The 27,410-nt window shown below is 38.0% G+C and overlaps 1 protein-coding gene across 2 annotated transcripts in view; it reads left to right on the top strand.

Moving 5' to 3' along the window:
• Positions 1–27,410, top strand: part of TESK2 (testis associated actin remodelling kinase 2) — a 135,688-nt gene that overhangs the window by 62,354 nt on the left and 45,924 nt on the right. For both annotated transcript variants that reach the window (XM_045477139.1, XM_045477138.1), the window contains exon 3: positions 3,848–3,969. In XM_045477139.1, the coding sequence (XP_045333095.1) occupies positions 3,848–3,969 (122 nt within the window). The remainder of the gene's footprint in view (positions 1–3,847; positions 3,970–27,410) is intronic.

Below are 27,410 nucleotides of genomic sequence, written 5' to 3'. Positions count from 1 at the left end.
ACATACAAGATTTACCATCTTAATCATATTTAAGTGTATAATTCAGTTCACGTGGTTGTGCTACCAGTCTCCAGAACTCTTCATCTTGCAGAACTGAAACTCTATACCCAGCATACAACTCCAAATCCCTCCCCTTCCCCTAGCCTCTGGCAACCACCATTCTACATTATGTTTGTATAAATTTAACTACCCTAAGTACCTCAAGTAAGTGGAAACATAGGGTATTTATCTTTTTGTGACTGGGTTATTTCACTTAGCATAATAACTTCAAGGTTCATCTGTATTATAGCATGTGTCAGAATTTCCTTTCTTTTTAAGGCTAAATAATAATGTTCCATTCTATGTATACTATTTTGTTTTATCTATTCCTCTGTCAGTGAGCACCTGTGTTGCATATACGTCTTGGCTGTTGTGAATAATGCTGCCATGAACATGGGTGTGCAAATTGAAACTCTACTTTCAATTCTTTTGGGTACATACCCAGAAGTAGAACTGCTGGATCATGTGGCAATTTTATTTTTAATTTTTTGAGGTCTTACCCTTTATAATAATATTTTTATTTTTAAATTTTTGATAGAGGGCTCCTGGGTGTTTCAGTCGGTTAAGCATCTGATTTCGGCTCAGGTCATGATCTTGTGGTACACGAGTTCAAGCCCCGCCTCGGGCTCTGGGCTGACAGCTCAAAGCCTGGAGCCTTCTTCAGATTCTGTGTCTCCCTCTCTCTCTGCCTTTCCCCTACTCATACTCTGTTTCTGTCTCTCTCAAAATAAATTAAAAAACATAAAAATAAGTTAAAAAACATTAAAAAATAAATTTTTGATAGAAATATAGTTGACATTATATTAGTTTCAGGTATGTACAACATAGTGATTTGACAATTATATACATTATGAAATGCTCACCACAATAAGTATAGTTGCCATCTGTCACCATACAATGTTATTACAATATCATTTACTATATTCCGTGTGCTGTGATTTTCATCACTGACGCATTTATTTTATAACTGGAATTTTGTACCTCTTAATCCCCTTTACCTATTTTACCTATCCCTCCCATTTCTCTCCCCTAGCAGCAACCATTTTAACGTTTATTTTCCAAGGTAGTTAAAGATGTCACTCTCTTAGGAATATTCTTATTAATAGTAACCATGATCTATCTGTAGAGGACAAACTTAAGCAAAAAAGCACCTTCTTTTAACTCTGAAAATCTAAGTCTATTTGAAGGGTAATTAATTTTTGTAGTTTTGGAAACTTGGAATGAAGATCCTCCTACATTTAGGCAGGTACCCCATCTTTTGTGGACCTCTATATTTAAATGATACTTTTTTCTTCCTTTATCAACTGTAATCTGTATTTTAAAAATCTATCAATGTCTATTAATCTTCTGAGGTTTCACTGAAGTTCCATGAAGTTTTTGCCTAAGTGCTCATTCTGTCAACATTTCAACATTTATATAAATACTTTGTGTGCTGTGTTTTATTCTTCATTGTCTTTCTTCTCTGACTCGCCATATAGCTTATTATTTGTCCCTTTCTAGACGGTAAACCCCAAAAAATTTTACCAAATTTTATATTTCTTTTCCATTTGAATCTTCCCCCCAACCCCTGCCCCCCTCAAAAAAAAAATTACTCCTGGCTCACTTCTGCCCAAATAATTCACCTGAATAAATGATTCACCGGCCCTTAGATAATATATAGAAAGTATATTAGAAGTTTCACTTAACTGTTGTTGCCATTGTTTTCACTGTGCCCTTACGATGTGCCAGGCCTTCCAGGCATTGCAAGACAAAGATGGATACAGTATAGATCCTGATATCAAGATGCTTTATAGACTGGTGAGGAGATATTTATGTACAGAACCATGTGATGAGTGGTATACTGGTGTTATGCATGTTGTTCTGAGGTGGCATAAAGATGGAAACCACAAATAAATGATTCCCAGAGAGTCAAGAAGACTTCAGGGAGAAGGGAACATTTGGGTGTGGTCTTGAAAGGTAAGTAGAATTTGAGGTGCTAGAAGAAAGTATTTTATGCAGATGAAAGATAGAATGCAATGAGTTATGAACATGTTCATCATCTTGTCCACTTTTTTAAGGAAATAGGATTTTTTTCTGATTAGTTTGAAATACAGATTGTTCATCCTTGAATTTCACATTGTTTTAATATTGAACTTTCTTAAAAGCTCACATTTTGTTAAAATTTCCGAGTGATAGTTTTCAGATGATGAAAAAAGAAGAATAGCTTTCAGAATGGAGAGCCCTTATTAAAACACAGATGTCTTCTGTAAATAGAGTTGGAAAAATACTGTCAGTGTGTTCTTTGTATATAAACGTTTCTTTTAACTTATCCATGCAGGATCTGAAAAGGAAAGTCACTTCTCTTTCTTCAATCACGAGGTACATGACAACAGAATCATTGATGCACTAGGAAGAGAGTTGGGTTCCAAATCTCACTAAGAGATCTAGAAGAGGGGAGAGACAGCCAGTGTTCTGCCTCAGTTTTTCTAACCAGGGTCCCTGTGGCTCTGAGTGTTTTGCTTCCTCTTTCCCTTATGTCTGGCTGATCTGAAACATTGTTTCTTTGAACTCTTAAGATAAAATGTTATGTCTGTCCTGTATTAATAGATATGCTGAAATTCTGGGGCTGTTGTCATTTCAAGGAATTTCTGTAGATTGAAGAGTTAAGTAGGTTGTCATATTTTCTCCTGAAACTTCCACTTGGTCAATTACAATATACTAAAAGAATACTCAAAGTCCATAGGACAATGACATTTTTGCATAGCAGGTCTCTGTTGTGCCAGATCTGAAATGTTTTTTTTTTTTTTTTTAACCAGAGAGTAAGGAGGTCCTTGGTACTTGGTAATTTTTCTACTGCCTCATTAATAATTTCTCAGTAGGAAAAACACATTTCAGTAAATAATTGAGTTTCTTTTGGGTAAGACAAAATATTTTCTCTGGTAGTCTCCTTTTGCTACTACTGAGACATTTAAAGGGTAAAAACATAGTTAATTTTCTTGTGAGTGAAGTATTACAATTATTGGAAACTGTGGAGTGTGCATTGAAATTATAAAACAATATTTTTACATGCAAAATATATTGAATTCTGTAGAGAATAAATGTTTTAGAAGTAGACTTTCCTCTGTGTGTACGGGTAATAGTGTGAATGGCGTGACCCATGTTTTTTTGTATCTGACTTGAGTATGTTTATGTGATTATAAGGTACTTTGGGTTGGCTCACTATATTATCCCTAAAAGGTCCACTGACTTCTTTCTATATTTAACATGAATGCTTTTTTTCATATATATTTATGTGTGCGTATACACACACACACACACACACACACACACAGATGCACACACACATGCTGCTTGGGGGAGATTTTGAGGATGTGGCTTTAGTGTCCTATAAAGATAGTTTTATAGTTCCTTAAGTGTTATATAAGGCTTATGCATATATCTTTTCTGTGCACACTTAAAATTCCACAAAGGGGACTTTTTCCTGTTAGTGTCCTAAGACTCAGCAATATTGACCATAAGGAACTAGCCTAATAAATTTCCCCCATTTTTTTCTAAGGTATTAAAAAAAGCTGCCATTTCTTGAGGTGTTATTAACAATGTTTTTCTGGCCAGCTTAATGTGAAACAGTTTTGCTCTTTGATGGAATAAATCCATCTTCATTAATGGAAGTGAGACCCTAATGTGATCAGTTTACAGGAAAACATCCTGAAGTATATCTATTTTATCTAAACTGGCACTAAAACATCTTGGCATGTTTACATGTGGAGACTTTGACCTCATATTTAACTGCTGTCCTTGAACCCTTCTCTTGTTCTATTTTATTTTCTAGGTGCGCCATCGAGCTTCTGGCCAGGTGATGGCTCTTAAGATGAACACATTGAGCAGTAACCGGGCAAACATGCTGAAAGAAGTTCAGCTTATGAATAGACTCTCCCATCCCAACATCCTTAGGTAATGGCTTTTCCTTTCTTTTGAGGATTAGGGAGAAAGCTGGAACATTATTGGAGGCTTGTTAGAATAGCATTAATAGCTGTAAAAAGGGATTCGGAATTTTGTGCTGAATCTGTCTTGCTAGGATTTAGCTGTGCTATAGGTATTTTTCTACCTATTGAGAATTAATTTTCTGTAACTGCATTTAATAAAGCAACTTCCTTCTGTCTCTCAAATTGCTTTATTCTTTTTTTTTTTTTAATTTTTTTTTTCAACGTTTATTTATTTTTGGGACAGAGAGAGACAGAGCACGAACGGGGGAGGGGCAGAGAGAGAGGGAGACACAGAATCAGAAACAGGCTCCAGGCTCTGAGCCATCAGCCCAGAGCCTGACGCGGGGCTCGAACTCCCGGACCGCGAGATCGTGACCTGGTTGAAGTCGGACGCTTAACCGACTGCGCCACCCAGGCGCCCCTCAAATTGCTTTATTCTTAAAAGCAGCTCACTAGAACAATTGTTTACTATTGCTAATTAGTAATTAAAAATTTTTTAAGTTTATTTATTTATTTTGAGAGAGAGAGAGAGTGCAAACAGGGGCAGAGAGAGGGAGACAGAGAATCCCAAGCAGGCTCTGTGCTATCAGTTCAGAGGCTGACACTGAGCTCAGTCTCACCAACTGTGAGATCATGACCTGGGCGAAATCAAGAGTCAAATGCTTAACCGACTGAGCCACCCAGGTGCCCCACTAAATTAGTAATTTATCAAGGAGAAAAGATTTTTCTCTTTTTGTTGTTATTTAATTTTCTTAATTGCTTTATGAGATATCATAATTAAATCAGTGAATGAAAATAAAAGAGTGCCCCTAGGCTATCTACCCTTAACTTGTAGCACTGGAGAAGACATAGTTTACCTTTTTTACTTTTTTTTTTTTTTTTAAATGTTTGTTTTGAGAGAGGGACAGAGAGTGCAAGTAGGGGAGAAGCAGGGAGAGAGGGAGAGAGAATCCCAAGTAGGCTCTACACTGCCAGCATAGAGCCTGGCAGAGGGCATGATCCCACGAACCATGAGATCATGACCTGAGCAGAAATCAAGAGTCAATTGCTTAACTGACTGAGCCACCCAGGCACCCCAATAGTTTACCTTTTTACAGGAGAATTCATATTATATAAAATAAGGTTATATGATCCTCACTTTCTAGTAATCAGTATCTGAATCTTTCTCACTCAAATTATCTTGATTATTTTTAGTGAGGTGAGTGTATTTCCGAATGAAATCAAATAAGACAATTTGAGTCAATATATATTTAATAGAGTTTATGTGTAAGACACTTTAAGAAGTTAAAAGTGCTGTTTACTTAGGGTCATTTATTGCTAATATTTACATTGGACTGGAAAGGAATCATACAGCTTAAGTATGACTTACATGTTTGGTCAGTGATAGTATATTATGGAATTGGATTATACTGTTTACTTTAAACTTTCTACCTTTATATAGAATTGTTGGCTTCCTAGTCTACTACAAAAATGTTCAGCCAGTATTTTTATTATGATGACTTTCTTCCCAATGCACAAATCTGATTAGCATATTTTTTTGAGCATGTAGTATAAGCCTGGTGATATGTGAGACACCAGAAAAGTATAAAGACATATATAAAATGGAATGCCTGCTAGTAGGAAAGAGTTTGACTCTAACTGGGAATGTAGGACTTACATATATGAAAAGAGAACTAATAAAATCATCTAGGACCCCACCACTTGCATAGAATAAACTCTACGTGCTATAGAAGTTCAAAGGAGTGAGAGATCATATTAGCTTGGCAGGGTGAGGGAAGCCTTTTTGGAGGAGGTTGACTGGGACTGGAACTTGAATTTTAAAAGGATTTTTAGAAGATTGGGAAGGAACTCAGAAAATAGAAGCAAAGCAGTAATAAAACACAGAGGTAAAAGTGCAAAGCTTTTTGAGGAGTTAGTGAATAAAAACCCATTTGGTTAAATAACAATAGTAAGAAAGCCACCATTTATTGAAGGCTTGTATGCTGGATACTTTACCTATTTAAAGATTTAATCTTTACAACTAATCACTATTGAAGGGACTGAGGGTAAGAGATGATGTGTTGGCCAAGGTCTGTGACTCTGAGGCCTGGGCTCTTTCTACCATTCTTCTCGTAGAAGAATTGATGATTTGACAGAATACTATTGGTAGATAAAGGTGGAAATGTAATAAAAATAATCAAGAATGGCTTGCATAAAGCCAAAAACAGTATGTTTTATCCTTTGTGTATTGGATTCTGAGCATGGACTAACATGGCAGAGGTAACTGATGGCAAATTCAGAATGGTTTAGTGTTAGGGAGACTCATGGCCAAGAGATCAGTTAGGGGGCCTATATAATGTTTGAGAGTGAGATTGTATAAGTGTTGATTTTAAGCTGATCATATTTTCATCTTGCTTAAAAATATTTTTAGGGGTGGCTGGGTGGCTCAGTTGGTTAAACATCTGACTTTGGCTCAGGTCATGATCTCATAGCTCATGAGTTCGAGCCTTGTATTGGGCTCTCAGCTGTTAGCGCAGAGCCTGCTTCGGATCTTCTGTTTCTCTGTCTCTGCCCCTTTTCTGCCTTGCACATGTTGTCTCTCTCTCTCTCAAAATTAAACATTAAGGGGCGCCTGGGTGGCGCAGTCGGTTAAGCATCCGACTTCAGCCAGGTCACGATCTCGCGGTCCGTGAGTTCGAGCCCCGCGTCGGGCTCTGGGCTGATGGCTCAGAGCCTGGAGCCTGTTTCCGATTCTGTGTCTCCCTCTCTCTCTGCCCCTCCCCCATTCATGCTCTGTCTCTCTCTGTCCCCAAAATAAATAAACGTTGAAAAAAAAATTTAAAAAAAAAATTAAACATTAAAAATAAAATAATATTTTTATTGTTTTTCATTTTTATAGAAGTGATACATCATCACTATGGAACATTTAGAAAACAGTCAGCAAAACAAGAAAATAAAAATTGCTCTTTATCTCAGTGTGTAGGGATCAAACTATTATTAACATTTGGTATATTTTTTGCCAGTCTTTTATTTCACTACTTTTCTTATTTTCTTTATGTAAACTTGACTGGTGAATGCATGGGAAGAATGACATTAAATAAATTTTATTCTAGCACAGCAAAAACTTAAAATACAGTTGTTATATAATAGAAATAGCATAGTATAGTATGATTAAAAATGAAGTTTCTAGATTCTAGATCTGGCTGACTGGATTCAAATCCTGGATCTTGGGAAAGTTACTTAACCTGTCCAAGTATTAGTTTTCCCATCTATAAAATGAGAGTAATGACAGTAAATATATCATGAAGTTGTTTGAGGGTTAATTAAATTAGTGCATATAAACCACCTAGAAGAGTATCTGGCTTGTGTTAAGTGCCCGGCAAATGTTAGCTGCTATTCTTAGTTTCTTTTTCTCTGGCTAGTTTTTATTATTATTATTGTTTTTGAGAGAGAGAGAGAGAGAGAGAGAGAGTGCGAGTGAGCGAGGGGCAATGAGAGAGAATCCCACAAGGGGCTGAGAGAGAGAGAGAGAGAGAGAGAGAGAGAAAGAGAATCTCGAAATCCCAAAGCGGGGCTCCAGCTCACCCCATGCAGAGTTCAAACTCAGGTTCTTAACTGACAGAGCCACCCAGGTGCCCCTAGTTTTTTTTTTTTTTTTTTTTTTTTTAATGGCCCATTGAAGCCTGTTGCTTATCATTCATTCATTCACCAAACATTTATTGAGTGCTGCTGGTTTTAATACGTTCAAAGGTTTTTTCCTAGAGTAATGCTGTTGAATAGAACTTTCTGCAGTGGTGGAAATGTTCTTTATCTGTGCTTTCCAATAGCCACATGTGCCTAAAGAGCATTGTATGAAATGTGGCTAGTGCAAACAAAGAACTGAATTTTTTTAATTTGATTTAAATTACTACATGAAGCTACTGGCTACTGTATTGCAAAATACCGGGCTAGAATCCACCTAGATCTTTACTCTTGTTTTGCTTAATATATATGTTCCAGCCTAGAAATGTGTGACGAGACCAGTGATACTATTCCTATTCAGATGTCCCCTTGATCTTTCTTACTTAGCCTATCTCATTTTGGTTCCATTGTGCAGGAATGACACACCCCTCCCTTTTAACTTTCAACAAATAATAATATTCTTTGCACTCAGCTAAGTTTTCTAATATATAAAAGATAATGTTAACTTCTTCTTGATTTGGCAGTAGGCCACAAATGAGATACTTTATAAAAGCCTTTGCATCTGTTATAATCCACAGAAAGTATAAAATACATGAAAATTATTATAATTATTGTTAACCATAGTGGTTTTGCACTCTTGATGATGACTCTTTTTGTTCTGTATAAGCCATCTGTTTCAAATATATTGTCATTAAAAGCCTGGAAATAGATTTATTTATTTTTTTTTAAGTTTTATTTATTTATTTTGAAAGAGAAAGAGAGATAGTGGGGGAGGGGAAGAGAGAGATAGAGAGGATCCCAAGCAGGCCGTCAGTGCAGAACCTGATGTGGGGCTCCATCTCATGAGCTGAGCTAGTGCTTATTGACTGAGCCACTCAGATGTCCCTGGAAGTAAATTATTAAAAAAATTTTTTTTAATGTTTATTTTATTTTTGAGAGAGAGAGAGAGAGAGAGAGAGGGAGAGAGACAGTGCACAAGCGGGGGAGGGACACAGAGAGAGGGAGACACAGAATCCAAAGTAGGCTCCAGGCTCTGAGCTGTCAACACAGAGCCCAATACGGACTCAGACACAGAAACCATGAGATCATGACCTGAGCTGAAGTCAGATGCTTAACTTACTGAACCACCCAGGTGCTCTTGCAGATTACTTTTAAAAAGAAGCTTCTGGTTGTTTATATCTTTCATGTTTTTGTGCTTTCACTTTTATTATATATTTTGAATACAACAAAAAGAAATTATCTTACCAGTGGCCTAGAGGAAGCAGGGTCTTCTTGACTTTTGTTATTAGGAGGAACACTAACTATACCAGTAGAAGCATCTATTATACTTCCTTAGGCTTACTTAAATATCAAACTAAGCATGACTGTGTGTCATTCTCAAAATACTTAGAATTTTTATTTCTTTTTTTTTTTTTTTAATTTTTTTTTTTTTCAACGTTTATTTTATTTTTGGGACAGAGAGAGACAGAGCATGAATGGGGGAGGAGCAGAGAGAGAGGGAGACACAGAATCGGAAACAGGCTCCAGGCTCTGAGCCATCAGCCCAGAGCCCGACGCGGGGCTCGAACTCACGGACCGCGAGATCGTGACCTGGCTGAAGTCGGACGCTTAACCGACTGCGCCACCCAGGCGCCCCAGAATTTTTATTTCTTAAATGCTTTTCTAGTTGTCTTAGAAATTTCTATTAATACTTTGTTTTTATAATTTAAAAAATTTTAATGTTTATTTATTTTTGAGAGAGAGAAGGAGAGTGTGCGTGGGAGAGGGGCAGGGAGAGCTGAAGACACAGAATCCAAAGCAGGCTCCAGGCTCTGAGCTGTTAGCACAGAGCCCAACTCGGGGCTCAAACTCACGAAACGTGAGATCATGACCTGAGCTGAAGTCGGTACTTAACCAACTGAGCCATCCAAGTGCTTGTAATTTAAATGTTTTGTAACTATTTGTTAATAAGGGTTTTAGGCTGTTTTCAAGCTGTGACGCTTAACAAGCTCTCCTTTATAGATGCAGAAGCTGAGGCAGAATTATGAACCAAGGTTTTCCCTCAAATTGAGATTATTAGATTTAAATTGGGAAAAATCCATCTCTCAGAACCCTAGGTTTTTCGCAGACCTGCCTCCTTAGAGGTTGACCCCCGGGGGGAGACTGATGAGCAGAGGAGGCTTTTGGTTCCCTCCTATGTTTCATCCAGCCAGGGCAGCTTTCACTTTTTTATCTGTTTTATGTTAAACATGTGTATAAGAATTTTGAAGAAAGGGTCTCCTGCTTGAAATCAAAGAAGAGGTCAGAAATCACTGCATTAGTGATTTGGAAAGTCTACTTGAAAAAGACGGTATCTGTATGACCTGCCAGATGGTTGGCATCTAATCCTCTGGGCATTCCTTGGTCCTGTGCTGGCACAGCTATTTTGTGCCCAGCAGGAGTGAGTGAGCTGAACTTTTGCAGCTTTTTTTCTCTTTTTCTTGACCCCAGCCTCCCTACTTCCTCTTTTTCCTTTTATCTTTCTCACTCCTAAGATTTCTAGTTGGAAGGAAAAGAATGCCTGCTAAGTCATAGAGGCAGTAGGTGTGTATATTTTGTTTGTGTATATGTGTGTTTTTTTTTTTTTAATACATGGCTACAGTTAAGATTGGCTCTTTTATCATCAGTTGCTCTAAGTTATCAGTTAGAACAAGGAACAATAAAGTACTTTGTTGACTGCATGGACTGATTGTTTGGGCCTCTTGTGAATAAGGTTGTTTATGCCAGGAAGTCTTATGCTCAAGATCTGTAATCCAATTCCATGTCCTGCTAACTTCCATTCCCCAGTGGTCTTTCTGAGGACCTGTACCAAGATTTGTTTTCATACCTCTTTGTTATTCTTCATGCCACGAGAAATTTAGAATTTCTTTTAGATGCTTTATTTATATTCTCATGCTTCCTTTTTTTAGGCTACATTCTGAATTTATTTTTCTGTCTGCTAATTTTTGTTCAGAATTGTTTTAGCTCCTCTTCAAAAGCCACTTGTAGCAATGTGGTTATCATTTTGTTAAAATGGAGAATATGCTTTTAATTCACCAAATATTTACTTGGAACTATTCAGTCCAGACCTGTGCTAGGCAATATCATGGTGAATACAGGGAAATAGAACACTGTTATCTCCCAGTCTCCTTGGGAAGTAAACTTTACATCTAGGAAACAGATAAGTATCAGCTAATCCTGTGAGAATATGGCAGGATATTTTTCCAGTCTTAGTTATTAAGATAGCTGTCTTTCCAGTTACCCATTCTGAAAATCCCAAAGTCATCTTTACTTATTCCTTTTATTCATTGCTTCTAACCAGAAGCTAATATGCTCTTGATTCTAGATCTTCAAAGACTTTTGCATCTGTTCTTTCCTTTATATATTTGTCATTTCAGGCCTCTTGAATTTTTCCTGGAGTGAATTATTTTCCCTATCTTTTTGACCCCCTTTCTCTATTCCTGATACACAGCTCTAATTGTATAACTTACTTCTTTTTTTTTTTTTTTTAATTTTTTTTTCAACGTTTATTTATTTTTGGGACAGAGAGAGACAGAGCATGAACGGGGGAGGGGCAGAGAGAGGGAGACACAGAATCGGAAACAGGCTCCAGGCTCTGAGCCATCAGCCCAGAGCCCGACGCGGGGCTCGAACTCACGGACCGCGAGATCGTGACCTGGCTGAAGTCAGACGCTTAACCGACTGCGCCACCCAGGTGCCCCTGTATAACTTATTTCTTATAAACCTTTTATTTCAGAATTGGGTTGAAAATCCTTTAGACTGACAGTTAAGGTCTAATCTGTTTTTTCTAGCCTTATCTTCCACTATTTGTCATAGGTACTTAACACAACTCCATGATTTCCTAATCGTATTCTCTTGGACAAGTTACTTGACCTCTAGGTTTTGTTTTTTTTTCTTTCATTAAATTAGGGGAATGGACCAGATCAGTGGTTAGAAATCCACATTGAGGGATACCTAGGTGGCTCAATCAGTTGAGCATCCGATTCTTCATTTCAGGTGGGGTCATGGTAACAGGGTCGTGGGATGAAGCCCCACATTGGGCTCTGCACTGAGCATGGAGCCTGCTTGAAATTCTGTCTCTCTTCCACTGCCCCTCTCCTCTGCTTGCTCTCTATCTAAAATAAAAAATTATTTTAATTAAAAAAAAGAAATCCATGTTCGATTAATGTTGAATAATTTGGTTTTCTTAATTGTTTTTTTTTTTCTTTAATGTTTATTTTTGAGAGAGAGAGAGGAGGGACAGAGAGAGAGACACACACACACACACAGAATCTGAAGCAGGCTTCAGGCTCTGAGCTGTCAGCACAGAGCCTGATACTGGGCTCAAACTCACAAACTGAGAGATCATGACTTGAGCCAAAGTCGGATGCTTAACCAACTGAGCCACCCAAGTGCCCCAATGTTGAATAATTTGTAAATGATCAGGTTTAAAGAATATTTTATCTCAGGTGTATATGCACCTGTGTGTGTGCCTGTGTATGTGTCTGTGTGTATGTGCACGTGTGTGCTCCAGAATAAATTGGAAACATTTAAAAAGCTGGATTAGAGACACATGGGTGGCTCAATCACTTCAGCCCCTGACTCATGATTTCAGCTCAGATCATGATCTCACAGTTTGTGGGATTGAGCCCCTAGGTGGGCTTCCACAACAGCACAGAGCCTGCTTGGGATTCTCTCCCTCCCTCTCTCTGTGCCCCTCCCATGTGTGCACATGCTCATGCTCTCTTTCTTTCCCCCATCCCCTCTCAAATAATGCTGGCTTAAAGTAGATCTTTCTGATTTTATCAGAATTATAAATTACAGAATTATCCTGTAATTCTAGTGAGTAACTAGGTGAAAGGGTCTCAATATAGCCCTCAAAGCAAATTTTATAACACTGGCATGTTGAAAAGGAGGCTTAACATTTTTTTCTCTTCTCTGTGTCAAGGTAGAAGGTTTAATGACTTAGTACTGTGTGTAAGTTCTGATTCAATATAACTAGAAAAATTCTGTAAAATAAAATATGGAATAATCTTCAGTAATATTTATGCCATTGTCATAATATTTATGCCATTTATGCCATTGTCATTTATGCCATTATGATTGATGGACAATCAAGTAGTACAACCCCAAAAGGATGATTTTTTAAAAATTTATTTTTATTGAGATATAATTGAGATATAGTAGAAGATGATTTTTAATGTAAACAGTGGCTACCATTTATTGAACACCTATTATAGACCACTATTTTTTTTTAAATTTTTTTTTCAACGTTTTTTTAATTTATTTTTGGGACAGAGAGAGACAGAGCATGAACGGGGGAGGGGCAGAGAGAGAGGGAGACACAGAATCGGAAACAGGCTCCAGGCTCTGAGCCATCAGCCCAGAGCCCGACGCGGGGCTCGAACTCACAGACCGCGAGATCGTGACCTGGCTGAAGTCGGACGCTCAACCGACTGCGCCACCCAGGCACCCCAATAGACCACTATTTTTTAAGCAATCTTTACACCCAGCATGGAGCCTGAACTCACAACCCTGAGATCAAGGGTCACATGCTCTACTGACTGAATCATCCAGGCACCCCTATATGGACCACTATTGATTATTTTTCTACCCCATCCCCATTTTTTCCTGTCTAGACCTCTCCCATCTCAGCAAATGGACTTGTTGTTACTACCATTATTACTTAGGTGAAAAAACCTAGGAGTCATCTTTAATATCTTTCCCTTATACCCTCTTTCAAACCATCAAGTAGTTGTACACCTGAAACGTATATAATACCGTGTGTTAACTATGCTGGAATTAAAATTAAAAACTTGAGAAATAAATCAAAGCTCAGCATGTATATTATAATGACTGAATATAATCACTACCAGGCCAAGTAATGTATTATAATTACATTTTATTTCTTGTACAGTATTTTTGTGTTTAGCCTAATTTTTCATTTGCTTAGTTATTATATACCACAAATTCTTACTAAAGCTTTGTACAGAATTGTAAAATTCTTCTTCTTCTTCTTTTTTTTAAGGCAAGTAAGTGCTCAACTTGTTTCATTTTTTTTTTTTAATTTTTTTTTTCAACGTTTATTTATTTTTGGGACAGAGAGAGACAGAGCATGAACGGGGGAGGGGCAGAGAGAGAGGGAGACACAGAATCGGAAACAGGCTCCAGGCTCTGAGCCATCAGCCCAGAGCCCGACGCGGGGCTCGAACTCACGGACCGCAAGATCGTGACCTGGCTGAAGTCGGACGCTTAACCGACTGCGCCACCCAGGCGCTCCCATTTTTTTTTTTTTTAATGTTTATCTTTGAGAGAGTACAAGTGGGGGATGGGCAGAGAGAGGGACAGAAGATCTGAAGCAGGCTCTGTGATGACAGCAGAGAGCTCAATGTGGAGGTCTCACAAACTATGAGATCATGACTTGAGCTGAAGTTGGATGCTTAACTGACTAAGCCACCCAGATGCTCCCAAAATTGTAAAAAATTTTTCTGAATATGAATTTCCACTCTGCCAAACATATCTGGAAATCTAAAAATTCTTTCATCAAACCTCCTTCTGCCAACATTTCTCCTGGAGCTCTTGATTCTTCTGCTCCAGTTTGTATTGCTTATTCTCTAGACTGTTGCCCAGCAGGCACCTTGGGACTTGCTATCATCTTTCTACCCATTTCTTTCTAGATCTTATGCCTTTCTTTTTCTTTTTTCTCTTTTTTAAAATTGTCATTAATGTTTATTTTAATATCTTTTAAATCTTTTCAACTGAACTGTCTGTGGTAAACATATTTTCTTTTCTTTTTTTTAAATTCCAGTATAGTTAATGTACAGTGTTATATTAGTTTCAGATGTACAATAATAGTGATTCAGTGATTGATTCTATACATTATTCAGTGCTCATCATGATATATGTACTCTTTAATCCCCATCACCTATTTCACCCATCCCCCCACCTCCCTTTTGGTAATCATCAGTTTGTTATCTATAGTTAAGGGTCTGTTTTTTGGTTTGTCTTTTTTTTCTTTGTTCATTTGTTTTGTCTCTTAAATTCCTTGAGTGAAATCATACAGTATTTGTCTTTCTTGGACTTATTTCCTTAGGATTATACCTTCTAGATCCATCCATGCTGTTGCAAATGGCAAGATTGCATTCTTTTTGTGGCTGAGTAATATTCCATTGTATAGACATATAGTATCTTTTTTATCTATTCATCTGTCAATAGACACTTAGGTTGCTTCCATATTTTGGCTATTGTAAATAATGCCACCATAAACATAGGGGGTGCATGTAGCTTTTTGAATTAGTGATTTTGTATTCTTTGGGTAAATACCCAGTAGTGTAATTACTGGATCACATGGTAGTTCTACCTCCATACCATTTTCCACAGTGGCTGCACCAGTTTGCATTCCTACCAACAGTGCACAAGGGTTCCTTTTTCTCCACATCCTTGTCAACACTTGTTTTTTGTGTTTTTGATTTTAGCCATTCTGACAGAAGTAAGGTGATATCTCATTGTGTTTTGATTTGCATTTCCCTGGTCATGAGTGATGTTGAGTATCTTTTCTTTTGTCTGTTGGTCATCTGTATGCTGTCCTTGGAGAAATGTCTGTTCATGTCTTCTGCCCATTTTTAATTGGATCATTTATTTTTTGGTGTTGAGTTTATAAGTTTTTTACAGATTTTGGGTATTAACCACTTATTGGATATATCAACTGCAAATATCTTCTCCCATTCAGTAGCTAGTCTTTTAGTTTTGTTGATTATTTCCTTTGCTGTGAAGAAGCTTTTTATTTTGATGTAGTCCCAATAGTTTATTTTTGCTTTTGTTTCCCTTGCCTCAGGAGACAGATCTAGAAAAGTGTTGCTTAAAAAAAAACAACAAAAAACAAAAAACAAAAAAAAAACCCCAGAAAAGTGTTGCTATAGCTGATGTCAGAGAAATTACTGCCTGTGTTCTTTTCTAGGATTTTTATGGTTTCTGGCCTCACATCTCCATCTTGAGTTTATTTTTGTGTATGGTATAAGAAAGTGGTCTGGTTTCATTCTTTTGTTTGTAGCTTCCCAGTTTTCCCAACACCATTTGTTGAAGAGACTTTTTTTTCTTTTTTTTTTTTTAATGTTTATTTCTTTTTTTAAAAATTTTTAAATGTTTATTTATTTTTGAGAGAGAAAGAGAGACCATGGGTGGGGTAAGGGCAGAGAGAGAGGGAGACACAGAATCAAAGCAGGCTCCAGGCTGCATGCTGTCAGCACAGACCCTGATGCAGGGCTCAAACCCACGAACTGTGAGATCATGACCTGAGCTGAAGTCTGACACTTAACTGACTGAGCCACCCAGGTGCCCCAATGTTTATTTATTTTTGAGAAAGAGAGAGTATGTGTGCTGGGGAAGGCAGAGAGAGAAGGAGACACAGAATCTGAAGCAGTTACCAGGCTCTGAGCTGTTAGCACAAAGCCCAATGTGGGGCTTGAACCCATGAACTGGGAGATCATGACCTGAGCTGAAGTGGGATGCTTAACCAACTGAGCCACCCAGGCACCCCAAGACTGTCTTTTTCACGTTGCATATTCTTGCGTCCTTTGTCAAGGATTGATTGACCAGGAGTGCTTGGGTGGCTCAGTTGGTTAAGCATTCGACTCTTGATTTCAGCTCAGGTCATGATCTCACGGTTCATAGGTTCAAGCCCCATGTCAGGCTCCACCTGACAGTGTGGAGCTTGCTTGAGATTCTCTCTCTGCCCCTCCCTTGTTCTCTCTCTCAAAATAAATAAATAAATAAATAAATAAATAAATAAATAAATAAACAAACTTAAAAATTCTCATGCATAAGTACTTAAAAAAAGATTAATTGACCAGATAATCATAGATTTATTTATAGGCTTTCTATTCTGTTTCATTGATCTATGTGTCTATTTTTGTGCCAGTCCAATACTGTTTTGATTACTGCAGCTTTGTAGTATAACTTGAAATCTGCAATTGTGATACCTTTGTTTTTTTTTCTTTTTCTTTTTCTTTTTTAAGATTGCTTTGATGGGGCACCTGGGTGGTACAGTTGGTTGGGCGACTGACTTCAGCTCAGGTCATGATCTCACAACTTGTGAGTTCGAGCCCCACATCGGGCTCTGTGCTAATAGCTCAGAGCCTGGAGCCTGCTTCGAATTCTGTGTCTCCCTCTCTCTCTGCCCCTCCCCGACTCACGCTCTGCCGCCCCCCCCCCATCAAAAATCAATAAACATTAAAAAAAAAAAAAAGATTGCTTTGGCTATTTTGGGTCTTTTGTGTTTCCACACAAATTTTGGGATTATCGTTCTGTGAAAAATGCTGTATTTTGATAGGGATTGCATTAAAACTGTAGATTGCTTTGGGGACCCAAGATTGTCTTATGCAAATATTGAAAGGGAAGTAATTTAAGAGGGCTGAATCCTCAGCCTCCATTCTGGAAAGTCAGTAGAAGGTAAGAAATAGCAGTATAATCAGTAGATAGCTAGAGTTATGATGGTAAACAGAAGAAACAGCTGAAAGAGGGGAGAGTGGTTCCCTCTGGGGAATAGGATTCACTGGTGGTATGGGGAGGCCAGGGGACTGTTATTTTTCATTATATGCTTATTTTAAGCTATCTAAGTATGTAACTGATGAAAATTAAGTTAGAAGACTATTGCAGTAATCTAGAGAGAGCTGATGGTGGCTTTGACTGTGGTAACAATGAAGATGGAGAGAAATAGTTGGATTCTGATTATTTGTGGATATATATATATATATATATATATATATATATATATATACATTTGAAGTTTATTTATTTATTTTGAGAGACCCAGAGAGCAAGCTGGGGAAGGGCAGAGAGAGAGGGAAAGAGAGAAACCCAAGCAGTCATCACAGAGCCCAACACAAGGCTGGAACCCATGGACCATGAGATCATGACCTGAGCCAAAACCAAGAGTCAGACACTTAACCAACTGAGCCATCCAGGCGCCCCTGGATATTTTTTAAAGTAGAGACAATGGGACTTCCTAATGGATTGGGATATTAGCACAGGGGAAGGAGTCAAGGATGACTCTTAGGCTTTTGACTTGAACAACTGGGAGAATTTAATTGCCAGTAACTACACTGGGGAAGACTGCATGGGGAACAGGTTTTGGGGATATGACATCAGAAGTTATCAAATTGGTAGTTGGGGTGGCTCAAGTTGGCTGAGCCTGGGACTCTTAATTTCGTCTCAGGTCATGATCCCAGGGTCATGGGATCAAATTCCCTCATCATGCTCTGTGCTGTTCATGGAGCCTACTTAAAATCCTCTCTCCCCCTCTGCCCCTCTCCCCCTCTTGCTCTCTCTTTCTCTCTCTCTAAAATAAAATAAAAACAAATTTAAAAATTAACAGTTGGATAAAGTCTGGAATTCAGAGGAGAGGTTCAGGATGGTTGTGTCTCTTAGTAGATAGGGGACCTTTGGCAAATTAACCTCTGTAACCTCAGTTTTCTCATCTATAAAGAGTAATGATAGTACTACTATACCAGGTTGACGGGAGAATTAAATGAGATAAAGAACTTAACACAGTGCAAGGCACTAAATGTTAACTATAATTATTCTATTATTGTTACTACTATAGTCATAATCATCTGAAGTGTCATTTATTGAGGCTATAGAACATAAAGCTTAAGAGTTAAGAATCCAGCCCTGACTCTGCCATTTGCAAGTTGTGTGATATTGGGCAAGCCACTTAATCTCTCCTCCGTTTTCTTATCTGTAAAATGGAGATAATAATAGTACCTGTAACATAATGTTTTCATAAGTATTAAATGAGGTAATACCTGTAAAGTACTTAGAATACATCATTATCATTATTTGTCTGTGAACTCCTTGAAGTAGGTACCATCATGTTTATTTCTCTAGCACCCACTTAGTCACCTTTGCCTGTCACTGTGCTTAGTATATATGTGATAGGTAGTAAAAAAAAAAATTTAAGGGTTCTGTTTATCTGTAGAAGAGCACAAACCTTGCACATACTAATTTTCTTGCTTTTTAGATTGAATTATTCTCTTTCTCCTCTGTATATTTCTTCTACTTTGGGAGAGGGGGAAGACATAAATCATGTGAGAGAGCTGTTTCAGAAGTATACTCACATAAATTGAAATGTGTGTTTATATTTTGCTATTTGGATGTGAGTTTATGAGTAATCTTAGAATAAAGAATAAGTTTGAGAAGGAGGAAGAAGCATTCTCATTTTGTGAGGAGACAATCTAGATACTTGGGTTTGTGGATATTATTAGTTCTTGTCCAAACTTCCTGGATTAAAAAACATTTGGGGAACATGTGAGGTCACTGCTTGTATATGTATTAATATTTCTACCTTTGCCAGGAGATTTGGTATTTTGCTGTTTGCATGGCAGTTGTGAGCAGTGTGGTTTAAAATTTTCTGTGAAAAAATAGTTACAGAATGAGTTTAATTCTCAGTCTCAAGTTTACTTTCAGTTGTTAATCAAGATGGAGAATATTTGTTTTTCTCTCGGAAATCTAGGATGTTTTTCATGAATAGACACTTCTCTAAAGAAGACATCCAGATGGCCAACATGCACATGAAAAGATGCTCAACGTCGCTCCTTATCAGGGAAATACAAATCAAAACCACACTCAGATACCACCTCACGCCAGTCAGAGTGGCCAAAATGAACAAATCAGGAGACTATAGATGCTGGAGAGGATGTGGAGAAACGGGAACCCTCTTGCACTGTTGGTGGGAATGCAAATTGGTGCAGCCACTCTGGAAAACAGTGTGGAGGTTCCTCAAAAAATTAAAAATAGACCTACCCTATGACCCAGCAATAGCACTGCTAGGAATTTACTCAAGAGATACAGGAGTACTGATGCATAGGGGCACTTGTACCTCAATGTTTATAGCAGCACTCTCAACAATAGCCAAATTATGGAAAGAGCCTAAATGTCCATCAACTGATGAATGGATAAAGAAATTGTGGTTTATATACACAAAGGAGTACTACGTGGCAATGAGAAAGAATGAAATATGGCCTTTTGTAGCAACGTGGATGAAACTGGAGAGTGTGATGCTAAGTGAAATAAGCCATCCAGAGAAAGACAGATACCATATGTTTTCACTCTTATGTGGATCCTGAGAAACTTAACAGAAACCCATGGGGGAGGGGAAGGAAAAAAAAAAAAAAAAAGAGGTTAGAGTGGGAGAGAGCCAAAGCATAAGAGACTCTTAAAAACTGAGAACAAACTGAGGGTTGATGGGGGGTGGGAGGGAGGGGGTGGTGGGTGATGGGTATTGCAGAGGGCACCTTTTGGGATGAGCACTGGGTGTTATATGGAAGCCAATTTGACAATAAATTTCATATATTGAAGAAAAAAATGAAAAAAAAATCTAGGATGTTTTTGTGTTTATTAAACTGGTTTACTATTTGTAAGTAAGCAGATCTTATATTAACTTTTTAAGTACTTGTATTGTTTCACTAAAAAAAAACCCAGTAAGATTAGACCATAAACTTTATTGGTCCTCTTGTTATTATATGTAGCGCTATTGACATGATCTAGTGAATATTGAGCAATGTTTATTTGCCTTTACCTATCTTAAAATCTGACTATAAAAATCGTGGACAGAAAAGAGAAAGCCAGACTGAACCAGCTCTGTTTAATGTCACTTGAAGTGAGACATTAGTGGTTAATGTCTGTTCAGCTGAGTTTTCTTTGAGTTCTCAAAGCTAGAACCTAGCACAACCAGTTTTCCATGATGTAATACCTCTAAAGCACGTTTGAACTGCAGTAAGCCATACCCAGAGATATTACTGCTTTTTTTATGGGTCTAGATTCATAGCTCTTTTGGGACTTGAGATCTGAGCCATTGCCCTTTCTTCTCCTTTTTGGTTACTGGTAATTTTTTCTGGTCTAAGAGAGTGATGGTATCTTTGCTTTATTTGGGAGTAAAATGCAAAGCAGTTCATTTAATGCCACATATTAAAGCTTAGTGGAATCCGGTGGAGTATGTCGCAGAGCCTTTCCTTCAATTATGGGAGGGAAAGCAGATAAAAATATATCAAATTTCTGGAAAAACTTTAAGAAAAAAAGTAAACCAGTATCAGTAGGTTTCCAATGTAGGCTTTTTAGAAAGCATTTTAATATGAAAATCATGCTCACATTTTACTATTCTATTATAGGTTTATTTCAAACCTCTTAATTGTTTTTACCATAACTTCAGAACCAGACATTTTTCTGCAAAGACCAGTACAGATCAGAAGAACTCCTAACACGGATGTTGCTTTTTGCTCAAAGCTGACAGTAGAAAGTCTTATAAAGCAAACCAGTTAGCTTTTCATTGGTTTACAGATTGGCAGGGTTTTGTTTTTGTTTTGGGGAGACAGAGAGAGAGAGAATCTTTTTTTTTTTTTTTTTGAGAGAGAGAGAGAGAGTGAGTGAGCCTAAGCAGGGGAGAGGGGCAGAGTGAGAAAGAGAGAGAATCTCAAGCAGGCTCCAAGCTCAGCAAGGAGTCCAATGTGAGGCTTGCTTGATCCCTGGGACCATGACCCGAGCTGAAATTGAGAGTCAAATGCTCAACTGATTGAGCCACCCAGGCATCATTAGTTATTATTTATGAATACAAAATGAAGTTATTATTGAACCACTGGTCTTTTTTCTTTCATTCCCATTGTCACAGAGCAAAACAGATCAGATTCCAGTACTTCTCCAACTTTTGTCAAGTCACTTAAGTGCTCTGAACCTTATTTTCCTAGATGATAAAATGAGGATAATTTAATCTCAGATAATACATATAAAATACCTAGGACAGTTTCTAGGTATATTGGCAATATATACCTAATTCTAGGTAAGTTAGCAATAACTACTAATTTTCCAGACAGCTTTGATATAATGGCTACAGGACTCTTGCTGGGTCCTGTTGTGTAGTATTGGTCCAAAATAGTTGTCTGTTGGTGTTTTGTGTGTGTGTGTGTTTCCAGAATGAAGACAGCTAGATGTGTTTCAGACTACTGTCACACCTCTCCCTCACTCTTCTGTTTAGGTAATAAGCTTTTGAGAAGGGACAGTATTTAAACTTTAATGTTTAACTCTGAGAGCAGAACATGAACTCAAAAAATATTTGACTGATTGGACGAAAATGCTACCAAGGAACTAATAATGTTATTTTCCTTGTGCTTGTTTAGGAGTCAAAGCCCAAAGTCTATTTTAGGTCTGTGAACATAGTGACCCATAATTTAAAAAAATTTTTTTTTTAAATTTACATCCAAATTATTTAGCATATAGTGCAACAATGATTTCAGGAATGGATTCCTTAATGCCCCTTACCCATTTAGCCCATCCCTCCTCCAGTAACCCTCTGTTTGTTCTCCATATTTAAGAGTCTCTTATGTTTTGTCCCCCTCCCTGTTTTTATATATTTTTTGCTTCCCTTCCCTTATGTTCATCTGTTCTGTGTCTTAAAGTCCTCATATGAGTGAAGTCATATGATATTTGTCTTTCTCTGACTAATTTCGCTTAGCATAATACCCTCTAGTTCCATCCACATAGTTGCAAATAGCAAGATTTCATTCTTTTTGATTGCCAAGTAATACTCCATTGTGTGTGTGTGTGTGTGTGTGTGTGTGTGTATACCACATCTTCTTTATCCATTCATCCATCGATGGACAGTTGGACTCTTTCCATACTTTGCTATTGTTGATAGTGCTGCTATAAACATGGGGGTGCACATGCCCCTTTGAAACAGCACACCTATTTCTACCTAGTAGTGCAATTACTGGGTCATAGGATAGTTCTATTTTTAATTTTTTGAGGAACCTCCATACTGTTTTCCAGAGTGGCTGCACCAGTTTGCATCCCCACCAGCAGTGCAAAAGAGATTCTCTTTGTCCACATCCTCACCAACATCTGTTGTTGCCTGAGTTGTTAATGTTAGCCATTCTGACTGGTGTGAGGTGGTATCTCATTGTGGTTCTGATTTGTATTTCCCTGATGATGAGTGATGTTGAGCATTTTTTCATGTGTCGGTTGGCCATCTGGATGTCTTCTTTGGAGAAGTGTCTATTCATGTCTTTTGCCCATTTCTTCACTGGATTATTTGTTTTTTGTTTTTTGTTTTTTTTAATTTTTTTTTTCAACGTTTATTTATTTTTGGGACAGAGAGAGACAGAGCATGAACGGGGGAGGGGCAGAGAGAGAGGGAGACACAGAATCGGAAACAGGCTCCAGGCTCTGAGCCATCAGCCCAGAGCCCGACGCGGGGCTCGAACTCACGGACCGCGAGATCGTGACCTGGCTGAAGTCGGACGCTTAACCGACTGCGCCACCCAGGCGCCCCAGGATTATTTGTTTTTTGGGTGTTGAGTTTGATAAGTTCTTTATAGATTTTGGATACTAACCCTTTATCTGATATGTCGTTTGCAAATATCTTCTTCCATTCTGTCAGTTGCCTTTTAGTTTTGCTGATTGTTTCCTTCACTGTGCAGAAGCTTTTTATTTTGGTGAGGTCCCAATAGTTCATTTTTGCTTTTGTTTCTCCACCCATGATTTTTTTATTATGTAATATTAGTTTTCCTTTCTTTTCCTTTCTTTTCTTTTCTTTTCTTTTCTTTTCTTTTCTTTTCTTTTCTTTCTTTCTTTCTTTCTTTCTTTCTTTCTTTCTTTCTTTCTTTCTTTTTCTTGTTGTATCATTAGTTTTCTATGGCTGCTATAACAAATTACCTGGTGACTTGAAACAACACAAATTCATTATCTTCTATAGATCAGAAGTCTGATGTGGGTCTTACTAGGATAAAATCAAGGTATTGAGAGTGTTGTGTTTCTTTCTGGAGGCTCTAGGGAAGAATCTGTTTCCTTCCTTTTTCAGTTTCTATTTGGCTTGTAGCTCCTTCCCTCTTCAAAGCCAATAGTGACAGGCTGATTTTTTTTTTCATATTGTATCCTTCTAATACTAACTTTTTGGCCTCCCTCTTCCACCTTTGGGGACCATTATGATAACACTGCAAGTATGATAACACTTGGTAGTCTAGGATACTCTCCCTATTTTAAAGTCAGCTGATTAGCAACCTTAATTCCATCTGCAACTTTAATCAATTTCCCTTGCTATATAGCATAACATATTCACAGGTTTTGAGGGTTAGAACATGGACCTTTCTAGACATCTTCTGCCTATCATAATATCCCATTAAGAAAACATTTTTGAGCACATCCCCAGGTGCTATTATTAACCCATGTTAAATATTACTAAACTTATTTTTTCTTCTTTATATAAAAATAATATAGGTAATGGGGTGCCTGGGCAATTCAGTCAGTTAAGTGTCCAACTTCAGCTCAGGTCATGATCTCACAGTTCATGGATTTGAGCCCCGTGTTGGGCTCTGTGCTGACAGCTCAGAGCCTGAAGCCTGCTTCAGGCTGTGTCTGCCAATCTTTTTGCCCCTCCCCTGCTCGCTCTCTGTCTCTCTCAAAATTAAACATTAAAAAATTAAAAATAAATAATAATATAGCTTAAAAATTCCAATTTTCTTCCCAGACTTCAATGGGTAATCTTATTCATACCCCATTTTGGAGACTGCTGGATAATACTAGGACTGAAGAAAGATCCTGCTTTGGAATTAAGAAATTTAACTTTTAGGGGTGCCTGGGTGGCTCAGTCAATTAAGCACCCGACTTTGGCACAGGTCATGATCTTGCAGTTTGTGGGTTTGAGCCCCATGTTGGGCTCTGTGCTGACAGCTCAGAACCTGGGGCCTGCTTCAGATTCTGTATCTTTGTCTCTCTCGGCCTCTCCCCCACTCATGCTGTGTCTCTCATTCTCTCAAAAATAAATAAAATGTAAAAAAAAAAAAAAAAAGAAATTTAACTTTTAACTGAATTCGGTAAATATTTACTAAATGCTAACTATGAAGAAGGCAGTGTTTTAAGTATATATAGAGACACAAAACCACCTAGTATATTTATTCCAGGTGGGCTAATTACTGTAGTAAACCACGTAAAATCTTATTGATTTAAAGGCATGTTTCTTATTCATGTCCTAGTTCAGCGTGTGTTGGGTTGAGTTAGACAGAGAGCTTTCTTTTTTTTTTTTTTTTTTTTTTTAAACCTAGGTCAGGGCCTCAGATTCCTTCACTGGATCTTCTGCATCTGCTGACAGATGAAGGAGAAAAGTATAGAGGAGAGGGTTGAGGTTTTTATGGGACAGGCCTAGAAATGACATAATAATTTCTGCCCCCGTACTACTCTCCAGAACTCAATATTATGGTCTTAACTAACTGTTATAGACATTGGGAAACTTCAGGAAGAAAAGGGAGGTAATTTAGTGAGTAAATAGCCATTCTTTTCCACACTTAAGATTCCTGCCCTCAAGAACCATCTAATTTAGTGGAAGAAGCAGACATAGATAAAACTTGATGTAGAAGGCAGGCCTGATACGTGTTTATATAATAGAGTTTTAAATAGAGTAATATAAATGTATAGAGAAGAGAAAGATTACTTCAGATTAGAAAGAGTAGGGAAATATGTGAAATTATGTCTCTGAGAAAGGAATTATTATAACCATTCTCAATCATATGACTTGATATGTGACAGTTCCTGGCATCCTAAATGGTATATAAATGTTGGGTGCTATTGTTATTATTGTTATTATTCGGAGACATTCTTGCACTAAGTTTGTAAGGATTGGTAGAGCTTTGAAAAGTGGATTCCAGGGGCACTTGGGTGGCTGAGTCAGTTGAGCGTCCAACTCTTGATTTGGGCTCAGGTCATGATTCCAGGGCTGTGGAATCAAGCCCCATGTCAGATTCTGCACTGAGCATGGAGCCTGGTTGGGATTCATATTCCCTCTCTCTCTCTCTCTCTCTCCCTCCCTCCTTCCCCCTCTGCCACTCTCCCTGCCACTAAAAGAAATAGTAAAAAAATGGATTCCAGATGGCCTTATTGTAGCAACAGTATGGAAGTGGGAGAATTTAGGACATATTTAGGAGGAACAGGTTATATAACTAAAACATAGAGAATTCAGGTGGGAGTAATAGGAGATAAGGTAAAAGAGGTGTGGGTCAGATCATTCAGATTCTTGAATAACATGCTAAGTAAGGAATTTGGACTTTGATCAGGAGCTGTGAACTGCCACAAAAATCTTTTTGAGTAGCTTCTTAATGAAAGGCATTGTGTCTTGTTCATTTTTAAATCCTTTTTATAACTATATGGAGAGGTAATATAACATTGTGATTAAGAGCACAGAACCCACTGTTTAGGTTTGACGCCTGGCTCAGCCACTTATTATTTGTATGACTTTGGGCAGGTTACTTTATTTCTCTAAGCCTAAATTTCTTTATCAATATAATTGGGAGAACAAAAGTATTACTTCATTGGATTATTATGAGGATTAAATGAATATAATATAAAAACAATGCCTACACAGTAAGTACTCTTTAAGAGTCAGTTGTTGGGGTGCCTGGGTGGTTCAGTTAGTTAAGCATCTGACTCTTGATTTCGGCTCAGGTTGTGATCTCATGGTTGTGGGATCAATCCCCACATCAGGCTTTGTGCTGGGTGTGGAGCCTGCTTAGGATTCTTTCTCTCTTTCTCGCTCTCCCTCTCCCTCTGCCTTTCCCCTGCTCTCTCTCTCAGAAAAAAAGAGTCAGCTGTTATAATAATCATATAATAACAATAATTACCAGTGCCTGGCAAATAACAAGCATTCAGTGATTTTTAAGTGGTCAGAGTTGTGTGTTAAATTTACCCAGCAAGTGTTTATATACTGTCATATGACAGGCAAGAGAAATCATTTCATTTTATAAAACATAGTTAAAGGTAGGAAGCAATGATGCTATAGGAGAGTGGTGTAGATGGAGTGTCTTCATAGTTCAGAAGCATGCTAGTTCAGAACTACTTCTACTTAGAGGGAGGCAGATTTGTTTTGTGGGAAAGGAAGTATCTGAACTGGGCTTTGAGGGTGAGTAGAACGTAACTATGTAGAAATGAGGGGAGGGGCATTCTGGGAAGTGGGAACAGCCCTAGAAAAGCAAAGGTGTATAAAAGCATGGTAATGACACTTTATGGAAAATAGTAAATCATGCTACAGGAAAGGCTGAGGCAAATTAAGTCTCTGATCAAAGTCTAGTTTACCAGTAGTATCAGAGTTGGAAGTTTCCTGTTATGGTCTTACTAACTTTAGAGTGGGTGATCAGCTGTCGTTTGTCAAGTCAAGACTGAGCCTTGCTACTCAGTGTGTGGTCCATGGACCTAGCAGTGTCAATATTACCTGGGAGCTTGTTAGAAATTCAGACTCCCAACCTCCCTCTGCCCCAACCTGTAGAATCAGAGCCTGGAATTTATATAAGTCCTAGGTGATTTGTGTCCACATTAAAATTTAGGAAGTGCTCGTCTAAAAAACAAAAGCAACTCTTCTTTTTTTTTTTCTTTTTAAATGTTTTTATTTATTTAAAAAACTTTAATGTTTATTTATATTTGAGAGAGAGAGACAGAGACTGTGTGAGCAGGGGAGGGGCAGAGAGAGAGGGAGACAGAATCTGAAGCAGGCTCCAGGCTCCGAGCTGTCAGCACAGAGCTGATGAGGGGCTGGAACTCACAAGCCACAAGATCACGACCTTAGCTGAAGTCGGACACTTAACCGACTGAGCCACCACGACGCCCCTTTATTTATTTATTTTAATATTTATTTATTACTTTTGAGAGAACTTGTGCTTGGAGGAAGGGCAGAGAGAGGGAGAGAAGCAGAGAGAAGGGACAGAGGGTCCAAATCAGGCTCCGCAC

This window comes from Leopardus geoffroyi, chromosome C1, assembly GCF_018350155.1.
Source record: "Leopardus geoffroyi isolate Oge1 chromosome C1, O.geoffroyi_Oge1_pat1.0, whole genome shotgun sequence".
Classification (NCBI taxonomy): domain Eukaryota; kingdom Metazoa; phylum Chordata; class Mammalia; order Carnivora; family Felidae; genus Leopardus; species Leopardus geoffroyi.
Note: the sequence above shows the minus strand (reverse complement) of the source record. Positions and strands in the feature narration are given on the sequence as shown.